We start from the raw sequence: 12904 nt of genomic DNA, 5'->3' as shown, positions 1-12904 counted from the left end.
GGCCGCAATTATCTGCAAAGAAGGCTTGGAAATGTAGTCTTTAGGTGGGTGGCCATGGGCTCCTTGACAATTTCTATTTCTGTAGAAGAGGAGGAAGGCTGCTGAGGGACGAGCAGCAGGCTTGGGCACACTCTGTCTGCTAGATAAGCACTCTTGTCCCTGTGTCACTCCACTCTTTAAAACCGCACGATGGAGTCCAAATCTCTTGAGGTAACACAGCAGCAGGATGACCAACCATCCTGGTTTGCCTGGGACCGAGTGGGTTCTCAGGACATGGGCCTTTCAGTTTTAAAACCAGAAATGTCCCAGGAGCACAGAACAAGTTGGTCAATCTACCCAGAAAGCCTCTGGTCTCGTGATCCAGCCCCAACCCCCTCTCCTGCCACTCCTCTCTCCAGCCTTCGCCAGACCTCATATCCTTGAAAGAGCCCACAGAGCCAAGCTCTTGTCAACCTTCAGTTATTCAACCTATATTTATCGACCACCTACTATGCTCTTGGCTCTTTTCGCAGGGGATATGGCACCTCCATCTAACTCCTCCTTGCTAACTCCTCCTCCTCTCTCAGGTTTCCGATGTCAGCTCCCAGGGCTCTTCATCAGGAAGTCTCCCCCAGCCTCCTGGTCTGGCCCCTTGCTCCCGACGTGCACTTCCCCGAGACAGCACTCAGATCCCTGTACTCTGGTTGCACATGCGCTCGCCTGCCCTCCAGGTAGACAAAGGTCTTGGTTGCCTTTTTGTACCAGTGTCGAGAATAGAGTCTAGCACACAGTAGGTGCTCAATAAGTGATGGTTGAATGAATGCTGCCTCTCCAGGAGCCTAGGGCTTGCTCAAACTAGAAGCTGTGCCCAACCTCTCCCTGGCCATTTCCCTCCTCTAAGCGCCCAGAACAGAGCTCACGACAGGGAACCGACGAGCCCCCCCTCCCAACCCAACACTGCTGGACTCGGCAGGCTGCTGGGCTGGGAACTGCTTTCTGGCCGAAGCAGGAGACAAAGCAACAGAGCTGTCCTCTGACCTGAGCCCCAGGCTGCTGCTTCCCACTCCACACCCTCTGGCCGTTCACCTGATAATAATCCTCACATCAATAAGGATAGCAACACTGTTACCCCTTCATTAGGCAATAATGACCCCAGCTTGGCTGCCAAGCAAGGCTCGAGGACCTGAAGTTAATTATTTTAAAAACAGAAGCTGAGCTTTCCCAATAAAGAGAGGAAGTACGAGCCATTTTTTGCCCACCTTCCAAAGCTAAAGAGAAATACAAGGCCCTTCTGTGAGCACAGGTGACCGAGCCAGGGAGAACAGAGAGTGAGCGTGTGTGTGCGCGCGCACGTGCTACAGGGCGGCGGTGGGGGTGCACAAGACTCAGGGCCCATCTGATTAGCGCATATTTTATGAATTCCCAAACAGAATGAATTTCCCATGAAGTTTATTGGAAAGTATGGTGGGGAGGGGGTTGAGGGTGTGGAGGTAAAAGCAGACAATTCTTTAAAAGGAAACACAGGACACAAGACCTTCTCCATTGACAGCAGGGGCCCAGGGCTCTGGTCATACCCCTTCTAGCCCAGCAGGTCACAGTGAACGTTTATTTCAAACTGGACTCCGCCTGGAGTGTGGTCCTAAGACATATTTGTTATTGTTACATTTTTATCCTCATCCCTGGGGAGACCATGAACTCAGCCCACTCTCAGGTTACTCTCCAGTGGACATCCACACTGGCTTTCTCAGGGAAAGGGGTGGGGCCAGGCTGGCATGCCTGCACCCCCAGGTCCCCATAGATCTTCCTCTTTCCCCCTCCCTTGGTGAGCACCCAGGTCTGGGATTCTATGGGAGGCAGAGTCCTGATGCCCCAGGATGGGTCAGATGGGGCTTTAGAAAATCAAGTCAAAACAAGATCTTGATAAACCATTGCAGATTATCAGTATAATGGCTGACACCCACTAAGGCGGATAACTGAGAATTGACTGTGATAATAGAAAATGCTGTGTGTGTGCACCCGTACTTCAGGACTGAGGGAGAAGAGCTTTTGCTTCTGCCCCACAGAAGGGGCCAGCACGGACTAAGAACACAGTGGGGGTGCAGGATGGGCAGGGGAGAAAGTGACTGAGCCCTGCAGGCCCACTGACACTGCCTGTGAATGGTTTCCTAGGGGGCCCCAACTTTTGGAGGAAAAAAAAGAACTTGTGTTGACCCACAAGCCTGTCTCCAAATTGCCAAAGAAAATAAAAAGGCGGGAGTAGGGCCAGAGCAGGTATGTACGCTGTGAAATATTCAGGGTAAACAGACGCCATAAGATCAGAGCGAGAAGATTCCACTTTGCCTCTGGGCGGGGAGACCTACACGTTTCTGCGCCCCGAACTGGAGCCCTGGTTTCTCGTTGAACTGGACTCCTCATTTCCCACGCCAGAATCGGTGTCTCCAGAATTCTCAACTTGAGGTCTGGACCCCCAGGAGCTCCCGCTGGCCCCTGCAGACCCCGCAGCCCCGGATGATGCCCCCGATGCTCTGAGGGCGCTGCCTCCTCTCCTGGAGACTCCGCCCCCTGAGCCAAAGCCAGAGGTGGTCGCACGGGAAGTGGAGACTGTGCTTGACACCACAGCTGTGGGGGAACAAAGAGGGAGGATCAGGGCAGCTCTAGGCATCCCTATACGCCTTCTAAATCCCTGAATACCCATCGCACACACAGCATTGAGGGGCATCTTCCTGAAGTGTCTCATAAAGGAACAATGGCCGCCAATGCCAGGGCTCCTACACCATCCATCCATCTGGGCCACCTCTCCACCACCAGACTCAGGGGGTCTTGAAGGCGGGATCTCCACCGCTTCCTCTGCCTGGAGGTGAGCATGAGATCCTAGATGCAAAGGGAACCCTGGAGCTCCCCTATTTGAATCCCCTCCATGGGGCCGGAAGACAAGAAGTGACTTGTCCAAGACCACAGAGCCAGTGCAGACAGTGAGGCCACGGCCCCAGCCCCAGCTTCCTAGCAGAGGGCTCCTCCCTCCTCATGTCAGGAAAGGGCAAGGGTGACTCCTGACTGGCCAGCGAAGGAGAACCCCAGTTACTCACCATAGCTCACGCTGTTGGTGACTTCTCCAGACAGCCTGTTGACACAGAAACAATCAGAATAATCAGTAAATCTTCTGACCAGGGCTCAGAGGAGGACAGTTCCCAGAAGGAAGGAGACCCTGGGTCTGATCCATAATTTGTAATTCAGTCTCACTCTGGAAAAGACTTGGGCCCCAGAATTGTGTCAGTTCCCACCTGGAGTAACAAGGGCAGCTGTCCTGGATTCCTCTGCCCATTCTCCCCACCCGTGGTGGGCTCAGCGCCACTGCTTCTCCCTCCCTCGGCCCCCTCGGCCCTGTCCCTCTCCACCCTTTGCCCAGCCTGAGCTCAGTCCAGCCTTCTCGGACTGGACAAAACTAGGGAAAGCTATTCATTTTTTTCTCTGGATTTCTCAATGACAGGGATATCTCCCCACTTTTCCTTTTGGTCCAGAGATCCAGAGGGAAAGTTCGGAGGAGTTAAGGACTCCAGCGTACAGGGCCAGGGTCTATGCTAATCACGTGCATTCTGGACAAAGGCCCTGACTAGACACCCCCCAACCCACCACCGACAAAGCTCAAGTGTCATCTCAGGAATGAAAGAGTTAATTAGTTGTCCCATCGTACAGATGGGAGGGCTGACACAAGGTCACTACCATTGGACACTCACCCATCCTCTCTCCTCTGGGTCACTCACTGGCTCTCCTCACCCTCCAGCAGCTTGCGGTAGGTGGCGATCTCCACGTCCAGGGCCAGCTTGGCTCCCAGCAGCTCCTGGTAGTCACGCAGCAGGCGGGCCAGGTCCTCCTTGGCCTGCTGCAGGGCAGCCTCCACCTCAGCCAGCTTGTCCTGAGCATCTTTGAGGACTGCCTCACCCTTCTGCTCCGCCTCCAGGATGGCGTCTTGCAGGGCAGCACACTGCCAAGGGCCAATAGCAGGTGGTAAATGAGGCATAGGAGATCAGGTACCTACCTGTACCTGGCTATGCTTCTCTCTTGCCTTCCTTCATAATTTATTGTGGAAGATGTTAGAATACAGAAAAGTAGGGGGAAAAATCTATCATGAGCCCACCCCCAAAGGCCACCAGTGCCAAGTTGGTGCCCTACCTGTTTCTTGAGGCCGGTGATTTCTGCCTGAAGTCTCTGGATGGCTCGGTTCAGCTCACTGACCTCCATCTTCATCACCTGGAGGTCATCACTCTTTCTCCCGGCAGTGACCTGGAGCTCCTGGTACTGGAACCAGGAAAAGACAAGAGTGAAAAGATAGCAGAGAGAGAGTCCACCCAGGGCTCCTCACCCCAGCCCTCTAAGCCTCTAAGTCCGACCAGGACTCATGTGTCCTGCCCAGCCTGGTCATTGTGGCCGAAATCAACCTCTAAAGGAGACCCATTCCTGTCTGCTGGGCCTGTGTGGTCCAGCTGAGGAAACAGAACATTCCCATACAGCTTAGATATGGAACTATCAAAGATCACCTAGCCAAATCCTAGACAGGAATACACCTCTGGTCTGTCCTTCCCAGTCAGACCTTGAAGGGACAGATAGCAACAGGCGATCCACAACAGGAAAAAGGCACCAACTATTTCATGTTTGGACCTGGAATTATTATTTCTGTCAAAGAACTACCTTAAATTGTGTTCCACTAAGGTGGGTATAAGGAATGTCAGACTTTCTGAAGATGGGCTTCCATAGATGTGGCGTAGGAAGGCAGTGGGGAGCATGTGCAGGTAGAAGGAAGCCGGCCTGGTTGAAATACTGGCTCTCATGATACATGGAATGAAGAGCTGACTGTACTGGTTTGAAAGCCATCTTGTTGTCTCCAAATGTGCCTGGGTCTGCAGAGTTGGGTTGGCTACCTTAACATAGGACTGGCAAGTCCCCAGGATGCCAGAGCCCTAGTAACTTCCAGTGGTGGCTGAGCCAGAGACCTTCATAGGTATCCCTCCCCACTAATCTCCAGGACAGGACATATGAGGTCAGGTCCACCACCCACAAGACCAATGGAGCAGGTCAATGTCTACTGGCAGGAGTGGGGATCCTGTATGCCCTCTGGGCATAACCCAGCACAAGACACTTCTCCAGGTGCGCACTTTGGTCTGGTACAGGGCCTCGGCTTCAGCCTTGCTCCTCTGAGTGATCTGCTCGTACTGGGCCTTGACCTCGGAGAGGATGCTGTCCAGGTCCAAGTGCCGATTGTTGTCCATGGAGAGGACCACATTGGTGGTGTTGACCATCTGCTGCACCTTGGCCAGCTCCTGTGCAGCAGGGCAGCAATTAGCCCTCAGGAAACACTCAGCACCCACCTTTTGAGGTTCCCAAAGCCAACTCACCATGAGCCACCCAGAAGCTCACAGGCAGACCAGGGAAACTTCTCCCTCTTCCTCAATTTTCCAAGCATCCCAGGGGCTCCCAGAAAGCTTAAACCCCAAACTTACAGCAGCATAGAAGACTTGGAGGAATTCAACCTCCTGCTGCAGGGCGCCCACTTTGGCACTGAGATCCACCTTGACCAAGTAGGCACTGTCAACATCCTGAAAGAAAGGAGGTGGTGGGGCCCAGGGGGCTGGAAGACTTTGACTTGCACTGTCAGGATGCCAGAGGGAGAATAGCATCGATAGGCAAGCAATGGGGAAAGACCAGTTCTCCATCTAGAAGCTAAGAGAGTGGGGACAATGCTGAGTGGATTTGTAGCCTGAGTGGTGATAGCCTTAAGAAGTTGAGAACAGGACTTTCGAGCCAGAAAGCAGAGTTGCCTTCATTCTTATTATTTCTTGAAGTCTTGCACCCAACACAGTGCTGACTCAGAGGTTAACTGGAGTCGGGGATTATTCACAGCTGAGGAGACTGAGCCCAGGGCCCAGCAGGATAAGATTACCAGAACTGAGACCTGGGGGAGAAAGCCAGGGACCTCTCACCTTCTTCAGCACCACAAAGTCATTCTCGGCATTTGTCCTGCTGTTGATTTCTGCTTTGTATCTGGTGGAATTAGTAGATAAGAGGACTGTTAGGTCTAAAGATATTCCATTTTCTCTGCTTTCCTACACCCCTGAACCTACATCCACAAACAGATTCACAAGAAGAAAACAAACAGAAAGAGATCCTAAGGATTCCTGAAAGAGAGGCCAGTTCTCGGCCGTAGCACTTCTTTCAGACCTAGATCTGGGATCCATCCACATGCATTTTGGCCCAACACTAACTGTCCCCCTCTCCCTGCTCACTCACTTCTTCTTGTATTCCTCCACGGAACCCTGAGTGTTCCTCAGCTCTGCTTCCTGCTGGGTCTTCTCTACCGTGAACTTGTCTGCCTGCCTCCTGAGGCGGCCGATGTAACCCTCCAGGATGGGCTCCAGGCTGGGGGTGTGGGTGCTGACATCCAGCTGCTGCAGCAGCTCCCACTTGGTCTCCAACACCTGGTTCTGCTGCTCCAGGAAGCGCACCTGGAAACAGGAAGTCCATGGGCTCGGCCCCTGGGGGACAGCTGGAGCGGGCTTGAGAAGTCCCTGACAGCCTGGCAAGAGTGACAAGCAAGTCCAGTTTGGCATTAATTCTCGACATGCTATGATAAGGTTAGTTAGCCCTATTATTTGGGTAGATTTCAGGTATGTGTGAATGGACAATTGCTTAGAGCAGTGGTGCTCAAACTCTAGAGAATATTAGAATCAATCACTTGGAAGATCATAAAGAACATGGAGGTCCAGGTTTCTTAATGTAGGATAGAGTCTAGGCTACCAAGATTCCTAGACTGTTTACCAAGATTCCTAGACTGTTTACCAAGATTCCTAGTTGATTCTGATTCCCTCCAAAGTTTGAGAGCCAGTGGCCCAGATCATTCAGGAAGAGGAGAATCAGGAAGACTCATCAATGAGCCAGCAAAATAACTCACTCGCAGAATGTTTTACCAAATAGCCACAACTATTTGATGTGGACGAAATATTCCCTTTCTTCACCCTTCTCACTGTCTTCACGACATTGCACGTGATGGCACAATAAGTAGCAAAAGAGAAGAATTAACTGTTAACAAGTGCCTTGAATTTGTGGGACACCTTCCTGGCAAAGATCATGGGACACTTTCTCCACACAGCGAATCTCCTCCCTCCTCATCCCACCCCTCCCGCCCCCCATCCCACAGCACAGCAGGCAAAGGAAGAACATGATTTAGTTTATTTTTTTCCCCAAGCCAGATCTTTAATGCAGCAGGAACCTGTATAATTTCCCACCTTTTCTTTTTTCAGCTTCACTGAGGTAAAATTGACAAATAAAACTGTAATATATTTAAAGTGTACAACATGATGATTTGACATATGTATCCGTTGTGAAAAGATTCCCACAATTGAGTTAATTAACACATCCATCACCTCACATATTTACGTTTTTTTTCCTTTTTTAGTGAGAACACTTAAGTTCTACCCTTTTAGCACATTTCAATTATACAATACAGTATTATCAACTACAGTTGCCGTGAAAGAACAGATTTCCTTAATGCACCGTCTACACTGGTAAGGCTGCCCTAAACTGCGAGCTCTGGGCACATTCACCAATTCTACTTTACTTCTCACTGGGCTTCTCCTTATTTTTTCCCAGCTCCAAGTCTATGCATCAGTGCAAATCCACAGCTGCTCCTCCCTCAGGAAGAGTACCCCAAGAAAGATGGGGGTAGGCGGAGCTAGAGCATTCCTCCCAGACAATCATGAGCTTCTCATTGGCACAAACTCCAGCTGCAGCCTTCCTGGCCCTCGTCTTCCCCAGGGCTATTCGGAGTAAACCTCAATTCAAGGCTGGCCCAAGGGCAAATTGTCGGCATAGCTGGTATAAGAAGTCTGGCCTCCTTTTGGTGTCAGGACTAGAAGAGATCTGAAGGTCAGCATTCTTCAAGGCTGTAAGTATAGGTCACCACTCCCAGCCTGACCAACGGAATTGAAAAATCACCTGGCCGAGTCATTTGCATTGGCCCCGTGCTCCTTTTCCAGAGCCCATCAACTGGGCACCGTCTGATTTTTGTGGTCCTATTCGCTGGCTTTGAGAATAGAAATGCCATTTTGCTCAGAGATAACCTCCTAGACTCAGAATCGTGTGGCAACTTATGGAGAAGAAACCATTTGCCAACGTCAATGCATCCAGTTATGAGATACCCACTGAACCATCCAACTTCTTTAAGATTGGACCTGTCAACCCGTTCTGATTTACTATACATGCAGGAGGGATCACCTTTATTTCAGGGTGAGTCTGCAAGGCCCTAAGTTTGATGTGGCTGTGACAGGTTGCTGAGCATCAGATCCAGTCTCCTAGGGAGGCTTGGAGAACATGAGAAGCAAAGTGGGCACCTTCCACCAGGGCCAACTTTTAGAGACAGGGACTGAACTGGTTGACCTCAGATAAGCCAGACCTGCACTGTCCAATACAATAGCCACTAGCCACATTTCCGTCATAGCAGAAAGGCCTTTCTGCAGGTCTCTGGAGTTAGTCCGGCCTGGCCAGCTGGCCTCCAGGCATCAGCACTCACCTTGTTAATGAAGGAGGCGAACTTGTTGTTGAGTTCCTTGATCTGCTCCCGCTCCTGCTGCTTCACCTGCTGGACCTCAGGGTCAATCTTCACATCCAGAGGCTCCAGCAAGCTTTGGTTGGTTACAACTTCCTGGATGACCCCAGGACAGACTGCTGGGCCTAGAGACCCCAGACCCCCAAAACCACTGCCAAGGCCAAAGCCTACCCCACCGAGGCTGCCCACCCCAAAACATCCACCCCTGTAGCTCCCCAGACTGCCACCATGGCCCAGGCCTCCAGCTACACTGGCGGAGACGCTCTTGCTCCCGCCAAGGCTAATAAGACTCTGACTACTGTAACCTCCAGGCCAGGCAGAGCCATGACAGCGGCCGCTGCTCTTGTAGACTGACAGCGAGCTCCCTGCCCTTCTCCAGCACCCTCCCGGCAGAATGGCTGAGCCACTGCTGAAGCTTCCCCTCTGGCACCTCAAGGCATTGACCTGCCTGCTCATTCTGACACAAGAGGAGTGAGTGACACTAAGAAGGTGGGAAGAAGATGGCTCAGTGTTTCCCTGCTGGGGTGCGGAGGGCTCCCCTTATATAGATCTCGTGGAGTTGGCGGCTAGCCAAGGACAAGTTCATGGGTTTGGCTCCCCTGAAGCTGTAAGTGACAAGAGAATAAATAACACTATCTACTTGGGAACGGCATGTCAAATAATTATTGCTTAGTTAGCAGGGTTTTCTTATTATTACCTATTTATCAACTATCTGCTGACCTAGGCAACAGAACGTGTGTGCAGTCTTACCCAAAAGCCCTCAGAGAGGGTGTTTTCTGAGACAGTCGATATTTCAACACTTTTAGTTTCTACCAGAATGGTACTGAAACTCAAGAGACATCTCCTAGAAGCTTTAGGACAATGACACTGATGAATTAGAAACTGATATCTAGAAAAAATGGCAATTCAGAGAGACCCACTCAATGGAATTTTCTACAGTTGGTGGGAATTGCTTCTGCCTCCCTACCAAACATTTGTTTTTCCCAACAAACATCCAAAAAAAAAAAAATAGAGAATAGTAAAACTATGTCCAATGATGGAGTATTATATAGATAATAAAAATGAGGGTTACAGGGTTTATGTAAACATAAAAAAATTTTCTGTTTTAATGTTAAGTGAGAAAAGGAGAAATCGAAATTGAGTAATCAGGATGACTAAATCCTAAGCACAGAGAGAGGCTGGAATAGGACTGGAGATACAGTTTGAGCATAGCTGTATTCTTTCTAAAAACTGACTAAAGCTAAATATTTTAGAAAAATATGTTCAAAAAATATATCTATCAAAGTGTTAATGGTAGTTGTTTCACGTAATGGTTGATTTTTAAATTTTCCATCTTTCTATTTTTCCAAGTTTAAAATAATGAGCAGGTATTATTTTTATAATGGAAGCAATCAAGCCCTGTAAGGCTCCAAAATCCTCTGCAGGGAAGTGAAGAAACTCTTTGTTTAGAAAACAGTCAGGCAGGTCAAGGACCCTGATCCCTTCTTTTGTTCACTGCAGAACTCTGAGGGCAGCTGCCTGAGGGAATATTCTGGACTCAAGCTCCTCTCACTAGCTTTCACCTAGGCCAGGAAAACGCAGGTTACCACACTGGCTGCAGGTCCTATCTCGGGCCCTTAATTCTCCTCTTCCCCCTGGAACTGCAGGCCTCCCAGAGGTCACCTTGCACACCTGCACACACTCACTTGCGCTGGCAGGGCTCAGCGACCTCTCTCGGTTGATCTTCTCTGGACCCCGGCTGAGAAGCAGAGAAATCTCCCCAACCCTACAACCCCGTACCCTCCATGCTCAGGCAGGCCTCAGTAGCAGTCCCCGCCCATTGAATGACACCCTAATCCGATCACTGGGAGGAGATCCAGCCAAAGGAGAACAGACTGGGGTTTAGTGGAAGTCGTGTGGGATGTAAGATCAGAGCCTTGCTTTTTTGTTCCAGCTCCACAGCTTCCTAGTTTTCTGTCTGTGGGCTCTTCAGCCTCAATTTTGTCATCTGTCAAATGGGGTGATAATGACACTTGTCCTTACTACTTCACCAGGGTGTTATATAAACCGTTCCAAAAAATGGCAGTAACTGTTAGCTTTTATCTTTGACATTTTACAAAGATAAACATTGACGTCCACGTCTTTTCCCAGCATCAATCTCATTTAATCCTCACAACAGCATTATGAGGTAGATTTTCTTTTTTTTCCAGAAGTAGAAAGTAGGATACAAAAGACTAAGTGCTTTGCCCACATGATGCAACTAGTTAAATAGTAGAGGCAGGATTTGAACCACAGCTGACTGATTCCAGAACTCAGTACATAAATGTTGAATTGCGTCCATAAAAACCAAGGAGACGTGGATTGGTAGCTCCGCTGGGAGGTGATGAGCCTTGAGCAGGTTTCAGAGGAGGAGAGGAAGCAGGGACAGAGAGCAGTCATTACAGAGTAGGGGGGAGGGAGGCCAGAGCCCTACTAGACCAGCCTACTCCCCTAGACGTGAGAGCTGGGAAAAGGTTGTCTGAGGTAGGTCACAGAAAATAAGAAGGGGGAGAGTGAGACAGAGGTGAGAGGACAGGCCAGTCAAGGCTGGAGAGATGAACTGTGACATAAGTGACAGGAGAAAGGACTGTGGTTCCAGGCAGAAGCAGAGCATGACTGTGCAACCCCCTCTGTTTTCAACTTTTCCTTCTTAGGCTTTTATTCTAGGAGAAAATATTTGTGACCATTAGGTAGGAGAAGATATCTTAGATAGGACACCCAAAGCCCAAAACATTTTTAAATATTGATAAATTGGAGTTAGACAACATTAAAAACTTTTGCTTTTTGTAAGATGCCATTAAGAAAAATGAAAAGACAAGCCACACACTGGGAGAAAATATTTACAGCACATATATCTGACAAAGGACTGTTATCCAGAATATATAATGAACTCCTGCAACTCAGTAATAAGTCAAGCCACCCAATAAAAATCTGTACAAGATGTGAACAGACTCTTCCCAAAAGATGCACACATGGCCAATAAGCACAAGAAAAGATGTTGAACATCACTAGTCGTCAGGAAAATGTGATTAAAACCACAAGGAGATGGCAATCACACCCATTAGAATGACAAAGACTGACAACACCCCTTGTTGGAGAGGAGGTGGAGCAACCGGAAGGCTCCTGCTATGCTGGTGGAAACATAAAACCGGATTCTCACTTTGCCTAGGTGAGGGCGTTTTAGGTCATGTGGTAAGGGTACAATGAATTTTACAAGAAAATGCCAAATTATTTTCCAAAGTACCTGTACAATTTTGCATTTCCAACCGCAATGTGTGCGAGTTCCATTTGCTCCGCATCCTCTGCAGCACTTGGTGTTTTCGCTTGCTTGTTTGTTTCAGACATTTTAACAGCTTGTAGTATCTCATTGTGGCTTCAGTTTGCATTTCTCTAGTGACTAATGCTGTTGAGCATCTTTTCGTGTTTTTATTTACCATCTCTGTCTCTTTTCTGTAGAAGTGTCTGTTCAAATCTTTCACCCGTTTTTTTAGTTTTATTTATTTTTTTATTGAGGTCACATTGGTTTATAACATTATATCAATTTCAGGTGTACAGCATTATATTTCGACTTCTGCATAGACCACATCGTGTTCACTACCAAAACTCTGGTTGCCATCCATCACTGTACAAATGTGCCTTGGCCATTTTTATTGATTTGTTTTGTTTTTTTCTTAGTGAGTTTTGAGAATTCTTTATATATTCTAGATACAAGTCCTTTATCAGATATATATTTTGAAAATATTTTCTCCCAGATGTGGCTTGTTTTTTCATTCTCTTTACAGGGTATTTCACAGAGGAGAAGTTTTTAATCTTGATGAAGTTTAATTTTTTAATCTTTTTCTCTTGCAGCTTATGATTTGGGTGTTGTATCTAAGATATCTTTGCCTAACCCAAGGTCAGAAAGAATTTCTCTATGATTTCTTCTAGAATGTTTATGGTCTATTTCTGACTCTATTCTGTTTCATGGATCTGTGTGTCCATCCTTTAACCAACACCACACTGTCTTGATTGCTATAATAAGTCTTGAAATCAAGTAATTTGAGTCCTCCAACATTTTTTTCAAAATTATTCTGGTTAGTCCAGGGACTTTGCATTTCTGTGTCCGTTCTTATCAATTTCTACAAAAAAATCTTGCTATGATTTTGATTGGGATTTCCTCAAAGATTAATTTGGGAAGAATTGACAGCTTAACAATATAAGTCTTCCAATCCATAAATATGGTGAATCTCTCTATCTGTTTAGATCTTCTTTGATTTCTTTCATCAGTGTTTTTTAGTTTTGAGCATACAGATGATACAAAAATTTTTTTAC

General features: G+C 48.2%; 1 protein-coding gene across 1 annotated transcript; it reads right to left on the bottom strand.

Moving 5' to 3' along the window:
* Nucleotides 1–3736: 3736 nt before the first annotated feature.
* On the bottom strand, nt 3737–9544 carry LOC131416049 (keratin, type II cytoskeletal 2 epidermal-like). The gene is made up of 7 exons (XM_058558171.1): nt 8540–9544; nt 6262–6476; nt 5955–6015; nt 5475–5570; nt 5130–5294; nt 4150–4275; nt 3737–3961 (listed from the first exon to the last, which is right to left on the bottom strand). Exons 1-7 carry the CDS (start codon nt 9029–9031, stop codon nt 3737–3739), a joined length of 1380 nt encoding a protein of 459 aa, XP_058414154.1. The 5' UTR covers nt 9032–9544.
* Between the last annotated feature and the right edge of the window lie 3360 nt (nt 9545–12904).

Source organism: Diceros bicornis, chromosome 17 (assembly GCF_020826845.1).
Source record: "Diceros bicornis minor isolate mBicDic1 chromosome 17, mDicBic1.mat.cur, whole genome shotgun sequence".
In the NCBI taxonomy this organism is placed as follows: Eukaryota; Metazoa; Chordata; class Mammalia; order Perissodactyla; family Rhinocerotidae; genus Diceros; species Diceros bicornis.
This window is presented reverse-complemented; position numbering and strand designations above follow the sequence as displayed.

Bases quoted from the DNA above. Each gene is read 5' to 3' on its own strand.
- LOC131416049 (XM_058558171.1), bottom strand. From the start codon at position 9,031: ATGAGCAGGCAGGTCAATGCCTTGAGGTGCCAGAGGGGAAGCTTCAGC. The intron at 6,477-8,539 runs GTGAGTGCTGAT...TCCTGTTTCCAG, and splicing joins TCGCCTCCTTCATTAACAAG to GTGCGCTTCCTGGAGCAGCA. The intron at 6,016-6,261 runs GTGAGTGAGCAG...TAATTCCACCAG, and splicing joins GTGGAGGAATACAAGAAGAA to ATACAAAGCAGAAATCAACA.